This window comes from Phalacrocorax carbo, chromosome 3 (genome assembly GCF_963921805.1).
Source record: "Phalacrocorax carbo chromosome 3, bPhaCar2.1, whole genome shotgun sequence".
Classification (NCBI taxonomy): domain Eukaryota; kingdom Metazoa; phylum Chordata; class Aves; order Suliformes; family Phalacrocoracidae; genus Phalacrocorax; species Phalacrocorax carbo.
Genome location: NC_087515.1, coordinates 15,244,599 through 15,269,508, shown reverse-complemented (window position 1 = coordinate 15,269,508; position 24,910 = coordinate 15,244,599). Strand labels below are relative to the sequence as shown.

General features: G+C 51.8%; 1 protein-coding gene across 9 annotated transcripts; it reads right to left on the bottom strand.

The window, feature by feature from the left end:
- Positions 1-1,218: 1,218 nt before the first annotated feature.
- On the bottom strand, positions 1,219-24,877 carry VEGFA (vascular endothelial growth factor A). 9 transcript variants are annotated; one of them, XM_064445955.1, is made up of 9 exons: positions 23,765-24,871; positions 17,623-17,674; positions 12,313-12,509; positions 10,461-10,537; positions 10,014-10,046; positions 9,704-9,850; positions 7,186-7,257; positions 5,941-6,072; positions 1,219-3,833 (listed from the first exon to the last, which is right to left on the bottom strand). In XM_064445955.1, exons 1-9 carry the CDS (start codon positions 23,828-23,830, stop codon positions 3,812-3,814), a joined length of 798 nt encoding a protein of 265 aa, XP_064302025.1. In that variant the 5' UTR covers positions 23,831-24,871; the 3' UTR covers positions 1,219-3,811. The 9 variants fall into 9 exon arrangements, with proteins under 9 accessions (XP_064302025.1, XP_064302027.1, XP_064302028.1 ...); XM_064445957.1 differs by lacking the exon at positions 5,941-6,072 and having other exon boundaries at positions 23,765-24,876; XM_064445958.1 differs by lacking the exon at positions 9,704-9,850 and having other exon boundaries at positions 23,765-24,865.
- Between the last annotated feature and the right edge of the window lie 33 nt (positions 24,878-24,910).

Below are 24,910 nucleotides of genomic sequence, written 5' to 3'. Positions count from 1 at the left end.
AAGACCTGGGTTCCCTCATGCTGAGATTTCACATCCAGCCCAGCCCGGGGAACAACACTGGCCTGCCAATTTCAATCTCTTCAATTTTCTGGCCTGTAAACATTTCCCAAGGACAGAAGTTACCTTGCACAACCATCTCTGAAACAACCCATAGATCCTCACAAAACAAAAGCCAGCAGTGAATACACAAGGGAAGCAATTCCTTGGGTTCCTCACGCAGCAGCATCCATGCATGGCCCCACTCATCTTCTTACCACTGCACTTCACAAGATGTTACTGTACAAGATGAACCAGAGCCTTCGCAAGTACTCATCCTCTTTCCTCCACGCTGCCCTCTGCAGAGGCTGTGACTGCAGATCCACCTGTTAAGCTGCCTAGGTTCCCCCTAAATAAAAGCCAGATCCTTTACCTTCACAAGAGCAGGACCAAGGCAGTCATGCACACAGTGGTCTGTATTAACCTGGGTGAGTTGCCTCCCACACATCCAGGAACATCCTGTATGCTCCTTTCCAGCATGGCTGGGTGACTGACACGTGATAAACTCACCTCCACAGCTGACAAGGAAAGGACACTGCTTCCAAAGACCTTTTTCTCCCAAAGACCCCAAAGCACATCACAGAAGACGCAAGGGATTGAGATCCTTCACATAGTGATGAGCAGTCAGAGATGAACAGTTCTTTGTTTAACGTCAGCCAGGATGATGAGGTCTTGCTGAGCCATCGCTGGTAGCTGCTTACACACACGCTGCTTCAGCTGAAAACACCAAGTCCGTTACCACTGACAGGCAGGCTCAGAGAATTACGTTCATCTTGGATTGTAATCTCCACTGGGATCGCGTCTACTCATGCCTGTACAGCGCCCAGAACATGGGGCTTGGCTCCCGACAAGAGGCAGGGCTGGAACCAACACCATACTCCTTGGCATCAGAGGCTGGGAAAGAACCCTGGAGTCCTGCTCCCTCATTCCTGCCCATCAGACCACCCTCTTCTCACCAAGCGGGGAACTCGGGCTGAGCTCCACGCAAGTATTTTGGTGCCTACCTCCCATTCATTTCAACAGGCTTTGGGTACCTAGATGCTTTTAGAGGCTCTGGGCCCAAATCCAAGAGTCCAACTGGCAGATTGCTGGTGCCCTGTGGCCTCCAGAGGTGATGCTGGAGGGTCTGTTACATAATGGAAGAAAACCAGGATGCAAGGCAGAAGGAGAAGGCAAAGGAAATCAAGGTCAGAATTAAATTCTTTAATACAAAAAAGTTTGTTTCTTGTCGTCGTCGTCGTTTTTTTTAAGATATATCTGTAATTTCTTTGTTTAAAAATAAATATGTACTAAGGAATATCTTGAAAAAATTCACTAGACACAATATGTAGTGTTAATATCTTTTTTCCCCGCAATTATTACAGATAAACAGTAGCACCAATAAATAAAAACAAATATTAAAAGGAGAGAGATTCAAGATGTAGAATTTTCTATTTTTCCTGTTTCTTCTTTTTACATATATAAAAAATTGTAGTGTCTATTTAATCCGAATCACACATATACATACACATATATATATATATACAAACACATAGCCAAATATATATATAGTATGTAGATGTATATCTAACCCTTGTCTCAACAGGAATGTGTAGGGGTAGGTGTTGGAGAAATCAATTAAATAACTGCCCATAACATGCTACTGACTCTGCCAACAATTGGGGAGAGATGGGATGGGACAACAGGGAGGTTAAATTTATACACAACCAGTACAAATAAAAAAAAAAAAAAAAGGAGGTACGGCTTATAAATAGTTGCAATTAAAATTAAATATTAACAATGAATACTGAAAAATCCCTACTCTTTAATTAAATTATCTGTTTAATTTCTAATTTAAAAAGGGATATTAAATAAGTATATAAAACACTTTCTCTTCCCTCCCCCCCATCGGAAGCCTCTGTCTTGCGCACGATGCAGCATGAGCATTATACATTGCAGATACAAGCACCCACCCGTGTGTTTTTTCTTCTTCTGAAAGCCATCAGTCGGATGGGGAGTTCCTAGTGGTTAGTAGTCGCTTGTTGTGAGTCTGTTTTTAGACTGTCTTGTCTTTTTGGAAGCTTTCCGTGTAGTACATTATCAGGCGTTGAAAATTCAATTGCAGGTGATGTTTGGCAGCATTCTGACACAGACCGAGTACCTTTTGGATTATTATTATTATTAATAATAATACTTTTAATCACAGAACTAGATTTTATATATCCACATAGATGTACAAACACGCTTTCAGGGGGGTGTGTGTGTAAGCGCGTGTGTAAGGTGGGTTTCACATACACCACAGCGTATATTGCAGATACACACATAGCCAAGATTCTCACACATGGCTCATTCTGGCTGCCTTCACATTTGATTCCCCAGCCCAAGATGTGGAAAAGGGGCCTGATATTTACAGTACGTCATTAGAAAAACATCTTTACGTTCTTAAGGGTCATTCACACTGGGCACACAAACTGAAGGCAGCAAAAGTTGCTTTCTTTTCCCCCCCTTCAATCTTGGCATACATATATATTATTTTTTTTATATATATATAAAAATAAATATATATATATAAAAAAAGAGAGAAAAACACAAACATACATACACACGGACACAAATGCACACATTCACATACGCACACATACACCCCTGCTGTGTATATACTTTTGATTAATATCCCTTTCCAGAAATGTTCCATAAGCATCTTGGATGCTCTTGAGTGGCAGCTCTGTGCATGAAGAAAGCAGACAGTGCTGAACAACTGTGTGGCTATGCACCGGTCCCCATTCTTGCATCAGCACACTGTAGGCCTTGTGTCCTTTTGCAGCCACCAAGAGCGGGAAATCTAGACTCCTGTGATACTTCCTTGAATGGAAAGTTAGTGCGCATCAGCTGCCCACCATCCTTAAGAGAAACCAGCACGTCTCTCAGGCAAAGTTTCTATAGCAAGTAAAATCAACGCAAAATGTACACTGACATCCCATGTCCCAGCAAGGCAGGCAGGTTATGAGACGAATAAGGGCGAAGGTTGGGGGAAGAGAGGGGAGGAGGAATCCTTGATCACACAAACGGCCAGTTCCTTGGCCTTTGACCCATCGCACCCTAGGATGCCGCTCTTTGGAACTCCCTGCCCATCCTCTCCATCACCTCTACTCCCTGTCCCAGGCAAGCAGAAGGTGGTTTGTGGTACAGCACACTCTACAGAGAAACAGCGGAGGCCGCACAAGTCAGTTAGAGTTAAGAAGTTTACACCCAGCGTTTCTACTCAAGTCCAGTCTTAGCTTGTTTCTTATGCCCCAAGTAGCCCGCTTGTGTCCACAGCAGTCAGGTATTATCCAGTGAAGACACCAATAACATTAGCAATGTTAAAAAAAATAATCAGTATATATATATATTTTTTATATATATATATGTGTGTGTGTGTGGTTAAGATATACATATATGTATATATAGATGTGGTAAAAATATATATACATATATATATATGTATATGCATGTATACACACATATATATGTATGCATGGGAAAACACATCAAATACACCCCTATAGTCTTCCTGGCTCTGTTATTTAGCAGCATGAAAAGAAAAAGTCAAAGAGTTCAAAACCCAAAGGTGAATTCTGTGCGGCGGGTGCCTTGGGGAATGTTCCTTCCGGAGTCCATCGTCCGTACTGAAAGTGCTGTGCTCTACCGATCCTTCATTTTTAGGGTTCATTTGGATTAGTGTTTTGTTTTGTTTTTTTCTGTCCAGAGAAATCAGGCTCCAGAAACAGGGCTGTTCCCCCTTCTTTTCCGCTGCTCACCGTCTCGGTTTTTCACATCTGTCAGGGAGGAGAGGGAAGGAAAAAAAAGAGAGGACGGCTTAATATTTGTGATGGGGGTGCAAGTAGAACAGGGACGGGAAGGAATGGATGTGGCTAATGTGTTTAAGAGCATATGGTGTTAAGACACAGCATGATGTCACTGGTGGGGTGAAGTGCTGTGCAGATGGGGCAAAACAACTGAGAATCTTGACCCATGAATAGGTCAATGAATTCTATTCACCCAGGCTCACCTAGACAGGGTGGGGGGGGGGGCAGAGGAGGATACTGGTACAGGGGTAAATTTAGGAGCAGAATCAGAGGCTTCCTCACAGATGAGTTCAAGGTCTTGTTTGCACCATCTCACACCATGCGCACACAGATACACACAAACACACAGAAAACCAAGGCTAAGCAATGCATGCAGAAAGACACACTCCCTCAGCTCTCCACCTAGCCTGTTGTTTGGGTTGGAAGCAGTGCAGACAGACAAGGCCTCATGCAGGCAAGAAGGTGAAAAGAAAGTGCCTCTCGTTCCACTAGCTGCCATGAGCAGGGGTTAGCACCAGAGAACAGCAGCAGCAGCCTGAAGAAGCAGCAGGAGAAATTAGAATTTACCCTCCCCTGTACAGCCCAATTCTAAGTCTACGAGAAAAGAGTATGAGAAACTTCAGCAAAACCAGCTTTTTATCTGGAAATAGATAAGCTACCCCCTCCTATGACTCCTTCCTAACTTTCTGGCCAACACACCAGCTCTGGAAACCTCCCTTAGTGCCAGTTAACCCACCACAGAGAGGGTAAGAGAAACTAGTAAACCCCTTCTGCCATCATGACTTCTTTGGGGTATTGTGTATTTGTATTTGTGAGTATTTCTCACCCTTCTAACTCTGTAGGGTTATTTCCAGTTATTCTGGGGTTTGGGAACAGGAGCAGAGGGAAAAACCCAAAGTTAGGTCTGGTCTCACACTTCAGGGGTATGTTTGCTGGGAGAAGCTTAATTCCAGAAGCTGCTCAATTCTGGCCCCTCCATCAATTACTTTCCCACTGAAATTACAGCACCCCAGAAAATTCCTCTGTAGACAGAGCAGTTTCTACCACACTGGCAGTGCCAACACCTCTCTGCAGTAATATCTTGACATGACGAATCTCCTAGATCTCTGTGAAAGAGGCTTGAGTTCAGATTCACAGTCAAAAGGCTTGTTAACAACCCCATTCCTGCATCTCTCTCTGGATAGGTAGGATGATCCCACACCAGAGGTGCACACACAGCTGGTGTGAGTCAAGAGACTCCACTGAGTTCACCAAAGTGCTCAGGTGAGAACCAGGAATCAGTTTCTGCGCATGTCTATGCCATAGATGGTGCGTGACAGAGAGCACTCAAATGACACATGCACAGTATGGATCTCTAACTGCAGTGTCTTTATGTCTCTCACCTCACACCTGAAATACAGACCTCTTCACCTAGAGACAGACTTAATCCGCTGTATCCCACATCACAGCCCTGAGTGCAGCCCCTCAAACTACAACTCTGGCCAAGACATGGACAGGGAACTGAGAGCACAGTGCAAGAAAACAGGGTGCTCTCCCTGGCTTTTAAGAACAAAGAGGCAAAGGACATTGTGGGGACGGCCTTGAGGGAGGCTGCTGGCCTGGCTTTCCTCACTCTGCACACAGCAGAGTGTCCACAAGCTGTATAAAAAGGGGCTTGGAAGACAGGGGCAGTCAAATCTTAGTCAGCTAAGGATTTGTCTTTGTCCAACACTACGCTCAGTGTTGCATACAGATAACGCACAGAGGGCTAAAGACCCTCCCCCTGGCTACCTCAGCAACATGAACTCCGTTATCTTGTTTTATGGGAAAGGGTACCATAGATACAAATGCCCTGCCTCTGGGAGCCATCCTCGTCCAAGTCCTGCCAGCACATATGAAACGCACAGCTGCCCTTTGACATAGGGAAGCTCTGTCCTCATCTCTGTTAGCACCTCTGCCCTCTGGCCCACATAGGACAGAGAAAAGAAGTAATCATACAGCACTGGTGCCAGAAGTCAGCAGGAAGCAAGCTCCCCCCTCTTTCTCTTTCTCTCTCTTTCTCTTTGTGTGTTTCTCTTTCATCCTTCAGGACACAAACCTGCAAGTGCGCTCGTTTAACTCAAGCTGCCTCGACTTGCAACGTGAGTCTGTGAATTTGCAGGAACATTTACAGGTCTGGGGATCTTGTACAAACAAGTGCTTTCTCCTCTCTGAGCAAGGCTCACAGTGACTGCAAAAAGGCAAAAGGAAAGATGTCTAAGCTACAGCGCTTCAGCAGAAAGAAAATACACATGCAACACCCTAAACATCAAAGCAATCCCCTTGCCCCCTCCCTCAGCCCCCATGCTGCCCACTGGAGCGTTGCGGGCTGATGGCTTTTCCAGCAGCACCCCAGCAGCCCCAGGACAGTACCCCCTTGCATTAGCGTTAAGAGATAGAAAACAGGCTCTCTACACAGTATTCACAAATGCTGCATTGGATCCATTGGCACAGGCCAGAGGGAGGAAGAAGGGGAAAGCAAGGATGGGAAGGTGAGAGGTCCCAACCAGCTATTGACATATAAATGAAAGGAGTTCTCTGAAGTGGGCTATGAGTAGAAAGAGGCCAGCAGCTAAACAAGTTAAAGACACAGGGTCTCTCCTCCCCTGGAAAGCAGCTGGGCTCCAGCATCACATGCTTACCCCTGTAGCTGGCACTGCCCTCCTTTCTGTAAGCCCCATCCCAACCTTGCCACCTAGGAGTCTCCTACGGAGGGGCCATGAATTTACAATGCAGAATTCTGTGAACGACCATGAGAGAGGCAGAGCGAAAGAGACAGAGAGAGAGGGAAAGAGAAGCCACCAAATCCAGCGGAAAAATAGAGAAGAGAGAGCACCCCCCGCACCCCCAGCTTCCCACCATCCCACCTCTCCTCTCCGCCTGTGACTCCACCAGACACACACACACACACACACGCACACACACACACACATGCACGGCAGAGGCCAGCCTGCCTGTTGCCAGTCATTGTAGCAGCAAGGGCACAAGACAAGACGAATTGGGGAAAGCAGATGACTGAGTTGCAACCGGAAGGTGTGGAAAAGAGGTACAGGGCACTCGCCCACCCTCCCGCGCTCTTGTGCCTTGGAAAAATGGTCACCACTGATGATTAGAGAGAGCCAAGCAAGCTAAAGCCACCTTCCCTGAGATACCCTTAGTGCCAGAGCGGTGCCACCACCAGTGCTGCCCCTGCAGCCCACCAGTGACTGGGAGGGAAGGATGAGATTTGAGTGAGCAGCAAGCAGGCGGATTGGTTTGGGGGAAGGGAGGGAAGAGAGTCTACAAGCAGAGGACACAAACGTACAAGCTGTGTGGTTTGTACCGGCCTTTCTTGCGCTTTCTCTTTTGACCCTTCCCCTTTCCTCGCTTTGATTTTCTGGAAGAAAAACAAAAAAAAAAAAAAAAACAGAGAAAGAGAGAGAGAAGGAGAGAAGCGGCGAGATAGAGAAAAAACAGAAGAAAATGCAAGGAAGGGGAGAAAAAAAAAAAATACAGCCATGTGCCTTGCTGGGAGGGGGGAAGCACATGAGGCAGGACTGGAGGGCAAGTCCCGGAGCCCAAGCACAGATCTCCACCTCGCACACACATTCACCAGCCCTCCTGCACTCCTGCCAGCACCACAATCAGCCTGCCCACAGCCAAGCCAACGCCAGGGGACTCAGCAGAGACCTCCTCCAGCAGGGCTGCTGCCAGCAAAGGCAGATCTGCTGGAGACTCAGAGGGCCACCTGCCCCCTCCAGAGAGGGGCAGTGAGAAAGGGACAGGGGTTAAGGGGGAAGGAACAGAAAGCTTTGTGAAAGCATCACGCAACCGCAGTGAGCGCAGACAACGATTCCAGGTGATAAGCACGAGTGCACACTGACTGACAAGAGGCAACCTGAGCCGGGTGGGCTCTCCCCAGGGAAAAGGAAACTTCTCTGACCTGATGCACTGCCCGGCACTGGGCCTAGGAGGGGGCAGCCAAGCTTGAACAGCTCTGCTGCAGGGCTGGTGGTAATCCTGCCTCTAGATGGGAGCAAAGGGGGCCTGGCCTCAGCACCCCACAGACAAGGGGAGAGACCTGGTCTAGGCAGCAGTGCTGTGTGGGAGAGGGCTATCTAGCTCAAAAGCTCTGCTCACCCACCACACCTCCTGCCTGTGGTTTGGAGGACCCCAGAAGACCTCGCTGGATGACATCCCCTCTGGCAGCCTCCATCCTGAGTACCGAAGGGGAAAGAGGAGGGCCTGACCTCATTGCAACACCCAGGAGGTAACCAACAAGCAGCTGTCAGATCTTCCCTCCTTTCCCTCCCTCCCCTCACCTTCCACATGGATCTGCCAGACAGACAAGTGGACGGAGCCAAGGCACTGATTCTCTTCTGAAAAATTCACCAGTTGCTCCTGACTCTTGAGCAGGAGTTGGGACATGCAGGGGCTAGGATGTGCAGGTCTGGACACTAACCATGGATCCCTACAGACTAGTGATAGCACAGGGAAGGAGGGAAGCTGGAGCCTACACTGCTCCTGGAGCCACATTAGCACAGGACCAAGGGAGAGACATGCAAGGAAAATGCCCTAGGCAAAGTGTCAGACAAGTGAGCCCAGCACTGTGGCAGTTCAGCAAAGGCTCCCTCGTTCCCTGGTGCAGCCCACCTCAGGAGGGAGCTGTCAGGGGGACGTGGGGGGACAGAAGGGAAAGCACCAATAGCTGTTTCTTAGGCCCTGTTCAAGTCGTCTCACTGGAACGAGCATCAGAGCATCAGCTCACTCCCAGCCTCTGCCCTACATGCCAGGAGTCACAGGGAGGCGGTGAGGGGAGGAAAATCGACCTGAAGGGAGGAGAGGGGCACCAATATAACAGGCCTTTCAATCCAGCACAAATCAAAGCACACCAATCTCTCCCATCCCTTCCTTCCTTCCCTGGGGGAGTGCAGAACCAGCAAAGAGCAGGCAAGGTGCTGTTAGAAGAGGAAAGGGAACGCAACACAGTCCGGGCTGGCTGCTTCACCCACACCCCATCCTCACCAGAGTTCACACAGACCCAACTCTCGCACACCTTCAAATCACAGAGCCACACAGACCGACCATCCCCAACACGGCCCTGCACAGAGAGAAGTGTGGCTGCACACAGCCCGATGCAGCCAGGAGCATGTTTCCAGGGAGAGGAGGAGAGGCTGGAAGGCAGCTAGAAATATACAACCACCAGGAGAGGGGTGAAAGAAGTTCTGTCACTCTCCTGCTTGCTCTCTCTGTCTCTGTTTCAGCCTCATCTCCCAATATTCACCCCGCTCCTCTCCAGCTCTGCACCTCTAAATAGCAGAGTCACTATCCCAGCCATGCGCAGTCCAGCTGACCCTCTCGCCCAGAGAGGCCACTCTTTCGTTTCTATGTTGTTCCACATTTTGTGATCGTCCCTGCAACTACTGCAGGACAAGTGCTTATTTCTCTACTTTCCACAACCGTTTTACTTTGGGGAGGAAGGAAAGGGAAGGTTGTTCCTTAACCTCCTTCAGGTCACCACAACAAATCCATCAGACTGAAAAAAAACTCTCATAAAAGTCTCCATGAAGACCCAGCTAGGACATCCACCTCCCTTTACACCCTCCTGGGCCCCCACCCAACCAAAACCAGTGTTGCATCCTGCATGGCATCAGCCCTACCTCCACCACGCCTCTATTGCCACCTCTCGTTGTAGCCAGCAGAGTTCCTACCCAAGCTGCTGTGAAAGAAGCCAGCAAGTACTCACTCAAGCGGCAGAAAAAAAAATTATTAATAAAGAAAGGCAGCAATTTGCAGTAACCAGAAACACCCTAGGAAGAGGGAAGGGAGAATTGGGGCTGCACCTTGAATCCATTCTGGTAGGACACACACGACGGGGCTTCCCTGACTCGGGATAAAGTATTAGGAATGACTGCCATGGCCGTGGGTCATGCAAGCTCCAGGTCTGGGGTATGAAGGAAGGACCGTCAGATCTGGGTTTCTGTGCCCACCTGGAACGGATTCAGAGTGTCGCCCCATGCACTACCATATGCCATTTCCAAAAACACCTTCTCAAAGTAAGTATCTCCAACCAAAGAAAAGGGCAAGGGGCAGTGGGGAGAGGAAACACCAACCAACCGCCAAAAGAGAAAGGAGGAAAGGCTTGTCACTTACTTTTCTTGTTTGTTTTTGACATCTTTCTTTGGTCTGTGGGAGAAAAGAGAACAAAGGCCTCATTAGAAGGGAGCTTACCACATACGCTTCCAGTATTATCGCTAGTTCCCACCAAGTCCAGGGAAGAAAATGCACAGCTGGCATTGCAGGATGCCCATGGCACAGGTTAAGTGGTCCTTCTCAGTGTGTTTGCCCTCCTGTTGCACCTTGCTGGCAGCCAGTGCCAAAAGACCCCATGTTGCAGGCTAGCATTGTCCACCTGTGATATCTAGAGATGGAGGAGCCTTGCCAGCAAAGGACTTCTTTTCCCAGGCTCAGCCATCCCACTGCAAACCAACTGAGGAGACTGCAGAAGCCTCTGGACAAAACTCCCAACCCGATGGCAGAAAAAAGGAAAGGCTCAGAATAAGTTTATCGAAAGAAAAGCCAGTCCTGCTCCATTCTCACCTGCAGTCACATTTACTGTGCTGTAAGAAGCTCATGTGCGCTATGTGCTGACTCTGATGGGGTTTAATTCTCATGATCTGGAATGAAAGAAACAGAGAGGGTCACTGCCCATTCACTATACTCACAGCTCCAAATCAGCCCACTGCACAGCAAATCATTTGCACCCCAGGTGCTCCTGGGAAGAGCATGGTAGAGTGTGAGCTGGCTTTTAGGACTCATTCTCCCAGTCGGGGAAGGCCTTTGATCATGGGCAAGCAGCAACACCAGGCTTGTGCCAAAGCTCTGTTTGCTCATGCATGCGAGGTGCCAGCACTGGTGGATTGCCTTGGAGACAGACATGGGAGAGGGCGTAACACCATGGTAAGGTTCTCACTGAGCCATCTCTGGTCGATGTTAGAGAGACGTAATGGAGCATCCGGCCTGCTCTCACATAAAGGCACGCTTCAGTCTAATGCAAACACTCAAAGCAAAAGTTCCATATTTGACCCCTTTTCCCTAAGCCACCACTCCTTCCCAGCTGACATCTCACTTTCCCAGTGACTCGACACACAAAGTAAATCTGGTGATCTGTGCTTAAAACAGCCCTGCAGAGACAGGCATTGCCCGTCCCCCAGCCTCATGTGCCTCCAGGAAAGTTATAATGGAAGCTACGCATGTATTGTCAGTCCCTCAACCAAACCCAGAACGTGGCTGGACACTAGCTCTAACATTTGCACCAGAGATCTGCTCATGTGCCTCTGACCCTTTACAGGCATGTGGGCATACCAGCGAAAAACTAATTCAGCAAGGAAGAAAACCATCCATAGCTACACCATGCTAGCAGGCTCTGGCCCAGGCTGGAGCCTGCAAGTGGAAAAGCAGTATGGGGAACCATGGAAGGGCACAGACAAGTTCTCTGCCAGAGTTCAAACACAGATGAAATGACAAGTAAAAAGACCTTGCTGGCAATCACATAGTCCTGCACATCTCTCATTCATATCTAAAAGTGGTAGCAATATTTACAGTGGCCATTCAAGAGGCTGAGGGACAAAAGTAGGTGGGGGAGCTATGGGATAAGGGTAATGGGAACCAGCACCACAGTGGACACAAGCTGGGATCCAGGCTGGCAGACAAGGGCAGTGACAAAGCTCTCTAAAGCAGGGTTTCCATCTTCCCCACGTGCTCAGCCTTTGCTATCACAGCCATCTCTGTGTCTTCCAAGGAATTAATTCAGCAGCCTCCAAACAAAGGAGGAGGACACGCAGAGGCAGAAAGGCTTTTCCACTTGACACTGAAGCAGTGTGTTTCTTAGAGCCCCTATCCACCCCTGCTGTGCCAATGTAGCTAATGACCCAAATCCCCTGCTCTGTTGGTAAAGGCTGACCTCACATGCCCTCTGGGAGAGAGTACTGACAGGCTTTCCCCTTTTGCACTACTCAGCTGCCTTTGGAGAAACAGCTGTGTGGACCAAACAGAGTTATGGTAGAGCAAGGACCCAAGGAGTATCTTCTTTGGGGACTCGGAGATAGCAGCATCAGAAATGCTTCTTTGCATTCTCTAAGCACAAAGTTTTCCTTTGCAGAAATGCTCCTTTGCACACTCCTAGTTACTGTATTTGGGCACTTGTGAGGTCAGAGCCAAACAGCAGCTTCTTCTCTTAGCCTTGAATAGAAATGGGCAACTCATCTTTTAACCCTGCATGGTGTAATGCTGGACACAAGTGTCAGGAGGGAGGTAAGCCCTCCTGAGCCAACAATCTCCAGTTCCCTGGGGTAGCCTGCCCTTCCTCTGAATTGGCTGGGACTTGGAGTGGCTGTGATGGTTGACTTGCTTCCTCCATCCAAGCATGTCAGCTTGCAAGCTGGGGCCTCACCTCCATCGTGACGTTGTACACATCCACAGGGACACATTCTAGGCCCTCATCGCCGCAGCAACCTGCACATCTCATCAGAGGCACACAGGATGGCTTGAATATGTACTCCACCTCATCAGGGTACTCCTGGAAAATGTCCACCAGGGTCTCAATTGTCCTGCAGAAGCTGCGCTCATAGACTTCCAGGAATTTGATAACTAAAAGGAGGAATGGAGGGAATAAGTTAATGCAAACTTAGCTCAAGAATGTCTAGTGCTTTGCCCAATAAAACAAGCCAGGCAGTTGCAACACATCCACCCTATGCTCTTCACCAACAGCCTTGCACGTCTAAGTCCTTTGTCTCTGCCCTACACACACACACACAAATCAAGTGGGGAAGAGAGAGAGACAATATCTTCCTACCACTGCGTCAGGGCAGAGGCAAGATAGTCAAGAGAACCTCACTATTTGCCTCCCTGGCACCATGATGTGTCCCACAGGTGCATCCTCCCCAAACCCCTTCCCCGCTATCCCCCATACTCTCGGATAGGCTGCCACTAAGCATATTAGCTCATCCAAAAAGCACCTGAGACTACTGCAGATGATCTGCACTCTGGATTAATGTCCTTCACCGGTTTGCCTTTTACCCCCTTTCAAAACAGCCAATGGATGCCCCCGTAGGTTTTTGAAGGCAAGGGGATAAGCCAGAAGCATCCTTTCTACAGACCTCATCGCAGAGATGCTTCTGAGACCAAGCAGAGGGTTCTGAACCACGCATCCACATATCTTCACTCTTCCTGTCAGCTACCTCTTTTGCCCGTGCAGAATATCTACCTCAACAAGGTCAGAACCACAACAGCACCTGCTACAAGTCACAGCCTCCATGTCTCCACAGTGACCACTTTCCCAGACCAAGGAATCAAGCCACCCACTGAAAGATTCAAAGCAGGCCCACAGCACCCCCAGGGTTAACTAGACCATATACTTGACTACTGAACCACAATGAGGTAGTGTGGGAGGGGGAACAGGGTGGATCTGCCATTATCCCCTGCCTTCCCTCTGAATGAAGCAAACACTAACTGCTTGCGATCTGCACTGATTTCACAACTGTTTCTCAATGTCTCCCAGTCTCTTGCCAAAGCTTCGTTTTGCTGCTTGGTCAAGGGTTGGACAGATTTAAAGAGATGACAGATAGGATAGATAAGTACACATGCACAAAACCCAGCTGCAAGTATAGTTCTGCAAACAGTGAGTACCTGGAGCCCTGCAGGCCTCCTAGCTCTACCAGCAGGCAGGCAAAGAAGGACATCTCAAGTGGAGCAGAGGATAAGAGTACACACAAAGAGATAGTACCTGCCCCATGCTGTTATGCACTATAATGATCCACCTGTACAGTATGCAGAGTCCTACAGCACCAAGGTTGATAACTCTGAGTGATAAGCACAAACTGCTTGCATCATGGAAAAAAAATGGTCTCCAGTAAGCATTTCTAAAGTGCCCTGAACTTGTGACAAACTGGCATAAAGGTTACTTTGCCACAAAAATGCAAAAGCTGCAGGGCTTGGAGCTCACAGCCCGCAGTTAATTGTTGAAAGTTAATTCTAGGTCATGCAGAGCTGACAGTGCCAGTGCTGAGAGTGGGTACAAGAGGGGAGGAGCTTCTATCCAGGGAGTCTAAAGTGTCAGAGAGCATGAGCAGCTATTAAAAGAGAAAGTGGCTTGTGAAAGGGAAATGTGGCCTGACAGGCATGGACTGCTTGCTGGTATTCCTCGTCCAGAAGACAGCGTGTTTCTGTTCCTTGTTCCTTCCACTCCTCTTCCCTCCTTCCCTAACTGCAGTATGCCCCCTCTCTGTTCTATCTTGTCTGCAGCTACCTCCTTCTTATTGTACCCCTTCAGAGTGACCTTAGTCATCGCCTATGTTCCAAAAAGTTGAACAATTTAACATGTGGGAAATTCTGCAGGCACAATGACAGCCACTGAAAGGACCTGGGAACTCTAGCAGTAAAGGCAGAGTTCTAGAGAAAAGTCTTTACAGACCTATGTTGAGGGGAGGGAGGGAAGAAGAGAGGGAGGGAAAGTGGCATTTACCTGTGCAGATCAAATGCTGCTCACCGCAGTAGACTAGGGAATAAACAGGCAGAAACCAAAACAGAGTAGCAAACTGAAACTGATTAATGTCTGCCAGCCTTTCTAAATGTTTGCAGTGCACAAGCAGATGGATTACACCAGAGAATCTGGACTACAGATTGGCCACAGAACAGCACATTCAACTTCTTTTGTGGAGCCTTTACTTTCACGGCTGCACCCTGACGACTATGCTTGAGATCTGGGAGATCTGACACGACCAAATCCTTCCCATAAAGAATCAGGGAGTTTCTGCCTTTACTTTAACATATGATGATTTTCCATAGTCTGAATCAGCCTCTGAGAAGGAAACGGGGAATCTTTCTCCAGCTGCCAGTCAGAACATCCTGCCATGAAAGGCGCATTGCCTCGATTTCGCTGGACACAGAGCATTCACACAGAGACTATGCAATGCTCCGTAGTTCATTTGCACAGTTAGCACCCAAACCGGAGCACATGACTGAGGTACAGCCATTCTCACAGCAAAGCCCTGCTCCTGCTATGGTACCTACATTTATTCCTACATACCAGGAGTCATATTCCATACTTTGCCAGGCTGATTCAGCCTGTGCTTCCTTTCCATTGGTTTTGTCAGGGACATTAAGAAGGTCTGTCTTTCATGGGGAAACATAGGAAGGTCACTGAAGGACTAACACCACTTGGCCTGCTCCCTTCCTGCAATTTGGGCTTCAGCCCACATTAAAAGTTAATCCGCATTTAATCCACACCCCTACCCTACAAAACACCTCCAGATTTGAGTCAGAGGTTCTTCTTTGTGAATGGAGGGGAAAGTAAGGTTAAAACACAGTCAGGGCCCACATTAACTCTTCAGGGCAGACATAGCCACAGCAGGCAGGATTAAGTCAAAATTTGGAGCAGTCAAGTGGGAACATGCTAGACTAGAAAAGGAGCAAGTCTATGATCATTTTGCCTCCCCCCCATCAATGGCTTAGCAGCAATACAGACACACTGTTCTTTTAAAAATAAAAGTGCAGCCACAAGTGCTGGTGGTTTCCTTTATTTATACCAGACAATCTTTCATCGTGGAACAAACAAAGAGTGTTTGTCTGACTCCTCTACAACTTCACATGTTTTGTGAAACATGTGGAAGGCTCTCTTGAGCACAAAAGGGTAGGGGCTGAAGCTAAAATTACTGTCTCCAACCAGAGTAATCCCCAATAAAAACCTGTCACAGCTCGACATCTCAGAGCAAGCACAAAATGGCCAAAGACACAAACCCACCTTTCACCCCAACCCCAAAGACTCCAAGAGCTTCAGTGGAAGGAACTGCAGGACTGTTGCTGTGGAACAGAGGCACATCATTGTCTCCTCTTCACAGAGAAGAAAATGAGGTACCAAGAGAGGACCTCCAAGGTCATACAGCAGGACAGAAGTAGAGACAGGAAGGTAATACCAAAAGTCCTGATTTCTAGCTCACAGATATATCTGCATTGCAGAACCAGAAATAGCACCAAGGCAACAGCACCATAGTTTCACTGTTCACATTGCCAGACCAACTTCTTCCATGATCTTATCAGCCTTCTTGTGACAGGGAATTAAATTCTGTTTGATTCTTCCCCTCCCCAGGAAGGTAGTTCTGACAAAATAAACGGCACAGATGAGGCCACTAGCTCTTTCCTACCAACAGCAGAGGACTGGTTACCAAAATAAGCCTCACAGCAGGCTCCATCTTGATCCCTCTGGAGTCACTGAACCTTCTGTCAACTTCAGCAGGAGCAAGGGTCAAGCGCAACAGGCAGCAGCCTGCCAGCAAATCAGAAATTTTGCCCATGCAAAATGGACACCCATCCCAAACACAGACTGCTACAAACCTCTGGCAACGCACATGCAGCCTGTCACACCGATAAAGCTACATAAACTTAAATCGAGTGCGACAAAAAAGGAGCCAATCTGGGCCCACACTGCTGGAGCCCTCTGCTGACCTCCAGCTGGAACAACGCTGGAGGTCACAACCTGTGGGGACCCCGTAAGACCTTCATCAGACCCTGCCATGCAGCGAGTGGCCTGCTCTGCTACGAAGGTAAGGGAAAAACACGGTCAGGATGGTCTTGAAGCAGCTGATGATCACCTCAGCCTGAAGGCTCCAAAGTCCACAGTCCTTTTACCCCACTTCTGAACCGAAGACTGCAGGCAATGAAAGCGCAAGCATCGCACAGGGCTCTACCAGACAGGGCACTTGCAGGAGGCATCTCTGATTAACCTGTGGGCTGGCTGACTGATCTTCTGGTCTACAGTTACTCACACAAACCAACGAGGTAGTGGACACTGCCACAGCCTGGCCTTTGGGCAGCCAGAGAGACACAAAATCAGAACAGCTGCAGAGGCACCACCACCTTTCCTCACCAAGCAATGGTCCTGTCTTGTACTGGACCACCAGCAACAAATTAAGCAGAATCTATCAGATCACACTGCTGTCCCCTGAACCCTCTAAGTCTGCTAGCTCAAACTGGAATAAAAGGGTTATTTTTTTCACGCCTGGCTCTGTACAGTGCTTAGCAATAGCCTGACTGGGGGGGTACTGGTGGCCGTCAGGAGGCACGGCTCTGGAAAATCATCCTGGGCTGTGCTTTTTTTTTCCTCCTCTCCCCGCGGAGCCCTGCCGCCTGGCCGTCTGGGGAGAGTCGGGGCGCTGCTTCAGCCTTTGTTCGGGGATCAGCCCCGGCCACCCAGCCGGGCACCGCCAGCGCCGCCAGGGAAGAGGTGGGAGGTGAAGATGACAAATCCCTTCCTACGGCACTGTGGCGAATCCCTAGCAAACTGCTCACCGCTACTCAGCTCTTTGTGTGTGCATGCGTGTGTGTGTGTATATAAATATATATATAAATGAGCATGTGTATGTGCACCAGCGCACGCACGCAGTTTTCCTCAGAGTTGTGGGAAGCCAGCGGCGGGTTGGGCCAGCCCTGCTGCCCGCCCCGGCCCCACGGGCACCCCAGCCCCACGGCCCGGCCCCACGGCCGCCCCAGCCCCACGGCCACCCCAGGCCCGCGGGGTGGGGGGCGCGGGGGGCGGCGCCGCCGCGAAGGGGTTAATGGCGGCGGCTGCCGCCGGCAGCCCCCCGCTCCCGCCGCCGCCACTCCCCGGGAGGTGGCGGTGTTGGCCGTCGGCGGCTCCCGGGGCTCGGGCCTCCTTCCTCCGAGCCCCCGGCCACCCCCACCCGCCGGGAAGCCGCCCAGCGCTTACCTTCATTGGGTTTCCGCTCCCCATCCCCCAGGGCAGGAGCAGCCTTCGACAACTGCAAAGATAACAGAAAATCAGTCACAAGGCGGAGCCGTTACGCGGTCCCGGAGCGCGGGAGGGCTCCCGGGCCCGCCGCCGCCGCCCCGCCACGCCGGGCAGGAGGCGGAGGGAGGCCCCGGCGGGAGGGCGCGCCCCCCGAGGTGAAGCCGTTCCCCTGCAGCCGGCCTGGCGGGGACAGAGGGACCTTTTGTTCCCCCCCTCATCCCCCGGGGAGCCGAGAGGGACACGGGAGGAGCGGGCGGGACGGCCCTGGGCCGGGGGAAGGGGCAGGCGGGCGTGAAGCGGCCAGGCCTCCGGCGCGGGAGGGCCCAGAGAGGTCCCAAGGGGAGAACCATCTCCCCCGGGAGGCGCTTTCGGCGATTACAGTCAAAACCCAGGGAGCAAATCTGGGCCCGGGGGGAGAATAACGACGGGGGTGACTTTCTACCGCTGCTACGACCGGCGGGCCTGTCGTACCAGAGGCTCTTTCCCCCGGGCCTCCATTTACCCCCCGTCAAGGTGAATCTCTCCCGGGAGGGAAGCAGGGAGGGCGGAGGAGGGAGAAGGGCGGCCAGGCGCGAAAGGGCATCGCTCCCCTCTCAATGTCACATATGTCTGCCGGTGGCCACCAAGGTGTCGCTATCTGGCCGGGTGTCAGGGCGATTAACTGTGACAGCACCACTTCGCCGACCCATGCTGCCAAAGCGCCCGGGCTTCCCTCTGCTCTTCTGGCAGGGAGGGCACCGCACACCCTCACCTAACGGGCCGGTCCCCAGCCCCAGCGTGGCCCGGCGGCACTGCGGCTCCGTCCCTGCACCCCCCACCGCGTCCCCGGGACAAAAACCAGAAAGGCCCCAAGCTCCACATTCTCTCCTGCTGCCCTGTGGGGGCCAGGGGCATTTCCACAGGGCTGACGCAGGCAGGAGTGGCGACAGGTTACCCACCCCCAGAGAGGGATAGAGAAGCATTACACCACTTTATTAAGGAAGTCCTGTTAATTCCAGGTGAAACAAAAACTCCACTCTTCCTGCTCTGCATGAGGGTTCTAGCTCTGACGTAACTTTCCAGCCAAGTCAGGTTTCCCCCTGCTGTTCTGAAGCATAAACGGAAAAATGCTCAGCTTTCTTCACTTCTCTGAGGTATGTTGCCACCTGTGTGACGCCACCCGCCCCAGAACCTGCTGCCTTTCAGCAGAGGCCCAAAGAGCATGGAGATACATACACGCAAAATACTGTTTCATCAGCAGTATGCTGCATTTAGGCTTAGGAAAAGGCCCTCTGATCTCATAGCCGGACACACAAATGAATTGAGCAGGCCAAGTCCACCTCAAGCTCACAACAGGAATCTGCCACCTATGGTCCTAGGCAGCACAGGACAGCAGCACCATCAGAGCAGCCCAAAGCCTCAGCTTTTAAAAGGAGGGGGCAAGCGAGCCAGGAAAGCCCTATAAGCCCCTCTCCCAGCCATTCCTTTGTGTCTGTGCACAGTTCCCTTTGTCTAAGGTCCCCCGACCGAACTCCTTGCTTCTCATTTCAACCCAAGTCTTTGTGTACCTGGGCATAACTCACCAGCCCAGACCTGAGCAACCCCATGTGTAGATCTGTTTCATCCCTGGGGAGGAGAGGGCTGTGTGCCCTAGCTCAGTGCTGTGACAACAGTTTAAAAAGCAGGTTCCTAGAAATAGTTTCATTCCTGAAGTGTGAAGGTCATTGCAACAGCACAAACAAAATGGAGGCAGCGGAGGTTGCAGCAGCCTTCCAAAGCCACTCAGCGCCTGACAGTCTAGGGGTCAAAAGAAAACCGCATCAAGGGCAGAAAAACCTCAATCTGTGTCTTAGCACAGGAAGACGATCACGAGCCAAGTGAGTTTATCCAAGTCACAACGCCCCCGAGACCTTTCGCAGAGGGATTTTTCGGTTCACACACAGAATGACCATGATGGACTGAGCAAAATTAGCTCGGAGACTCCTTAAGCGTCATTCTGCCCATTCTCCATGCGAGGCTGCCCAGCTAGCTGCCAAGCCCACCACCTCCTCACATGCAAGCACAGGTAGTGCACAGGTAATGGGAAGCAGAAGCAAGCCACACACTTTCACTGCTCACCTGCACCTAACCAGCACCTCACCCTGCCCCTGACATACTGGAGCAGGAGCCAGAACACTCCCAGCACTCACCTAGACCTGGGTTGAAATCCCACCCAGGGGAAAGGAAAGATCAGTACAAAGCCTGAGAGCGCTTCTGAGTATTCCCAGGGGAGCTCTCTGAAGAAACCTGAAAGGTTTCCCAGAACTACCAGTAGCATGCTCTCTGCTCCCTATACCAAGAAACGTCTCTGCCCTTTTCACAGTGCCTTCCACCCGTGGCTAGTACCCTCAAAGTCTGTCCGCTAGAACAGCAGGTGAGGCAGTGGGTTTTGCCTCAGTTTAAACCAGGCTGCTACATATCAGACAGGGCAATAGTGAACCAAAAGCCTTCCAAGGGACAAGCAGGCCCGATGCACCCTTCAGTGGTAGCCTGAAGGTCACACTCTCCTCTGCTGGCTTTTGGCATTACCCAACAGGTCTGTTTCAATTTCCTTCCAACAGATCTTCAACATTTCACAGAGGTGTGGAAGCAACCCCTGGACTCGAGAGCAGGACAAATGACCCCGGGAATGGGGCTGACCAAGGGGAAGCTCCTTTCTGTGCCCTTTGCAGGTCACAGCAAATGCACGTCCAGCAGCAAAGTAAACCCCTCCCCTAATAGATAAACCCACCTCACACCATCTGTGTGTCTGCACCTTCCCTGTCCCACTTCTCCCTCAGTCCCTGTCCAAAGCAAGTTATTCTCTGAAGGGAGAGAAAAGGTTAATCAAGCCATTCCTCTCTAACCATCACCCCCCTCACCACCACCACCACCAGTACTCATTCTCTCCCCTCCCCCTAATCTGTGCAGCCTCATTAAAAGAGCTTTGTAACTGTTTAGGACTGGAACAAACAATCCATCCACTTCGAGAGGGACTCTGGGACAGGAGTTAAGGCACTTTTCGTCTTAGGCGCTAGAAATTCTTCTCAGCGGTTTCTACTTAAGGGAGGGGGGGGGGGGACGGGGACGGGACAGGACCAGGACTCACTGCACTCCTCCATTGTACGTGCAGACAGCGGTCAGTAATCCCACAAGCTGCCAGCACAGCCAAGGGACCTCTGACACAGAGCAGGATGTCAGGAGAGCAGATCTGGGGTTTCTCAGGAATCAGTGAACCCCCCTGAGATATCAGCACGGGCTTCCCTCTCCCCTGCTCCCAAAGGAGCACCTCTCCTGCTAGCCTGTCCTTGGAGGATGGGCCCAGAGCAGCTCTGGGGAAGGTGACCCGCTGCATGCTGGCTGCCTACGGGCTGGGGAGGCAGATTCTGGTGGCTCCCCATCATGGCCTGGTGCAGAGGCACACCAAAGGCATGGAGCCTGGTGGGTTGCGGTCATTAGCAGTCTAGTCACAGGCTCGCCCTCCCTACCTCTGTGTCTGATCACTGCCTGTTCCCTGTGGCAATACAGCTGGTGTATCTAGGTCCCTCCGCAGTTCAGGGCAGGAAGGGAAGAGTTCCCAGACCCTCATCATGGGTTACCTGCCACCAAGACCCTCAAACAAAGGAAGATGGGGAACGACCTGCCATTCTCCTTTCTCTTGGAGAGGGGGAACTGGAAGGGGACAAGAACGCAACCCCTCTAACCCTGTGGGGTGTGAGGGCTCTGCAGCACAGCTCAGCACAGGCAAACAGCTGGGAAGGTGGCACTGCAAAACCACCTTTCCCTCCCTCTCCTGCACAGAAAGGCTATTGCAACCAGTGGAGGCAGACACCTGTGGCATCAGCACCACCCAGCCCTGACCATGACATGATTTCTCACCGTCCTGGCCTCGCTGCAGGAGCAACCCTAACAACTCCTTCAGTAATGAGGCATCCCCCTGCCGCCTTCACCAGAGGAGGACTACCGTCCCCGTCCTTGGCCTTCAGGAAAGCTGTCTGACACACGCTGGACCCCACTTTCCCAACTCAGCCTCTGCCAGGGCTTTTATTTAATGCTCTCCAATGTGCCTGGCTAGCTAGATAGGTTTTATTCAGCACAACAGTCAGATTAACAGTACAGATAAATATTATCATCAAAGCACAAAACCCTAGTCCCGGCATGAAGAGTCATGCCTTCTGCCATGCCCAGAGTCATCGTCAAGCTGCCTACGTGAGATCTGCTAGTATTTCTAACGTCCCCATCACCGTGGTGCCCAGGCAATCAACAGACAAATAAGGACAGAACCAAAGGGCAGACCTCATCGTCGATCTGCCTGAGCACTTATATGGCCCACATCGCCCAGCCATCTGAACGTCTCGCAATATTTCATGTATCTATCCCCGCAACATTTCCCCCCGTGACCCCGCTGCCAGCCCACAATTCCTCCCTACTTTTTCCCACCGTTATCCTCTTTCTTTTCTCATTGGCACCATCCTCCTGCCTAGGAGGAAAGGCAGCACCAGGCTTTTAGGCAACTCCTGAGGACAGACAGACCTGGTTTCTACTTGATCCGCCGTTTCCTCCTCTGGGGAAGAGGAAGGGGAGGGGAAAAGGAGCAAGGGGAGGGTTAAAGGGTATTATCACTAGACACGGATACAGAGTTGTCTAACCTACAGAAGGGGAACAGACACTACTGCACAAGTTTACTGAGGAGCTAGAGGCAAAGAAACCCCTATTTTAGGTGACGGTGGAAGAAGTCTTGGGAGTGTGGAAAGAATTGTCCCACAAGCCAAATCTGGCAGGCAGGTGGCATGGAGCTGCTCTGTGCCACACTCGGGTGAGAGCTGCGCCTCCGTTCCCATTGAGCACAGCCTAATGTGCGGCTGCCACTGGAGAAAGTAGAGATATAACAGGCTAGAAACAAAGCGTGCAGCGCCTGCATGACTTCTGTTACAGCTGAAATGGCTCCTAATTGGGGAGTTACCTTCCAGCATCGGTGCTGAACAAACAATGTGAATAACTGATTAATTTGCAAGCGATGTTAATTTTCACGCTTAGTGGGAGATGATCTGGCCCATGTTCTCCGTGAGGAGAAATGGCAGGAGAAGACTAACCTGTTATAGCCTTTGAAACGTAATCCACGCCCGCCTAGGGAACAGCCACTTTCACGTGGACACACTGTCTTAAACCCCTTAATATCTCTTGGCAACACAGCCCTCTTGACTCTATAGAAAACAGATTTATAGAACAGGTTTGCACAGAAAGCTGCCTTTTTTCTTAAAAAAAAAAAAAAAAAAAAAGAGAAAGAGAAAGAAAAGGAGGAAGAGTTGATTTCTAATCCCCCCGGAATGACAATGAGGCAAAAGTAAAAGTGACTGAGGAGGAAGAGGAGAAAAAAAAATGTGCAGTTTTGTAATCTCGGTGCAGGAGATATGTTATTTTGAAAAAAAAAAAAAAAATCAATCTGGAAGACATTCAGGATCCATTTTGTCCTCTTTGATCTCTATTTGTTTTTCCAGCTAGGTATTTTGAACTCCACTCGGCGGCACGAACCCGAGCCGGGACCCAAGGCAAACACCGCCGAAACACCCTTTTGCAATGTCAGGAGACCCGAGGACGGGAGGCGAGGCTGATGCAAGAAGCCAGCGCGCTGCCTCCCTGCCCCGCCGCGCCGCAGCGCCCCGCGCCCGGCCACGGCCCCGCCAGCACCCCACGGCCCCGCCGCCCCGGGAGCCCCGCGCTGGGGGCGTCCAATGCGCGCACTTGTGCGTGGGCACTCCGCACGGCGCTGCCGGCTGCTTCGGGGGCCTGAGAAGCGCCGGGCACCGCTTCTCCGCCCCCCCCCCTCCCCGCCCCGTAACCACCCCACACCCCACTCCCCACTGCAGCATTGCACGCACGCACACACACACACGTGTGCGCTGCAGGCACCCACCCGGAGCCGGTGCCGGCGGCACCGTACCGAGCAGGTGGGACTAAAGGAGGGGGAAAGGAGGGGGAAGGGGGTGGGGGGGGAAGGGGGCAAAAAAAAAAAAAAGAGTGGGGGGGAAAAAAGTCTTTTCCGCCGCCCGATCCCCCCCCGCCCCGTACGCGGGCCACAAAAGCCCCCGTCCCCGCCACTTACCTCCGCGCTCTGCAGATAGAGCAGCGCCGCCAGCCCCCAGTGAATCCAAGTGAGCAGAAAGTTCATGGTTGCCGGCGCACGCCTCGGAGCGGGGCCCGCCGCGCTCCGCCTCGCCGCCGCCGCCCCGCCGCCTCCCCGCCGCGCTCTCGCCCGCGCCTCCTCCGTGCCTGCCGCCGCCGCCTCCTGGGGTGCCGCCGACCGGGCGCTGCGAGGGGCTCCGTGCAAAGGGGGACTCCTCTTCGGGGTCTCCGGCTTCACCCCTCCATAAGCCCGGCTCTCCGCCGGCCCCCGCTGCTGCTTTCGGTGGGCGCTCCGCCGGGCCGAGCGCAGGCTCCGCGGCCGCCCCGCCGCCGCCGCCCGGCCCCCGCCGCCGGGCAGTCCGAGCTCCACAGCGGCGCCCGTCCGCGGCCGCTCTCCCCGCGCCGGGGCAGGCAGGCACCCGCGCCGCGCTCGCTCGGGTTCCCGCACTCACGCTCAAAGTTTGCGCGGAAAGTTTCTCAATGCATCTCTCTTTTTTCCTGCGCCCCCTTCTTCGCGGCGGCTGCCTCCGGCGGCTCCTCGAGCCGGGGTCGCCTCCCCGGGGGGAAGGGGCTGATCCCGCCGCCGCTCGGCCCGACCCCTCTCCGCAAGTCGGGGTGGTGGTGGCGGAGGGGACGAGCGGAGCGCTTTCCTCCTGCCCTCTCTGTCTCTGTCTCTCTTTCCCTCTTTCTGTCCGCCGCTTTTAAAAAAAATCAGAATAATAATACAAAAAAAAAAAAAGAAAAATCCAAACTGGTTAGAGAGAGAGGGAACCGGGGCGGGGGGAGGCTCCGCAGGAAAGGGAGGGAAAAAAAATCCCAGCGGATCAAAGTATAGGTTGGGGAAAATAATTTAAACGAGAGGATAAAGCAAGGCGGCAAGCCAACAGCAGGTCCCGGTGCCCGGTACGGGCTGCTCCCGTGGCGCGCTGTCCCCCGCCGGCGCGGCGTGCGCTCCTGGCCCCGGCGCGGCGGCCGCTCCGCTCCGCGCTCTCCAGCGGCGGCTCCGCGCAGCGCAGCGCCCGCCCCGCCGCCCGTTCGCCGGCGCTCTGCAACTGCTCGGGGCGGCCGCGGGGAGAGACGCTCGCTCAAGTCCCACCCTCCCCGGCGATTCCCCTCCCTCATCCCC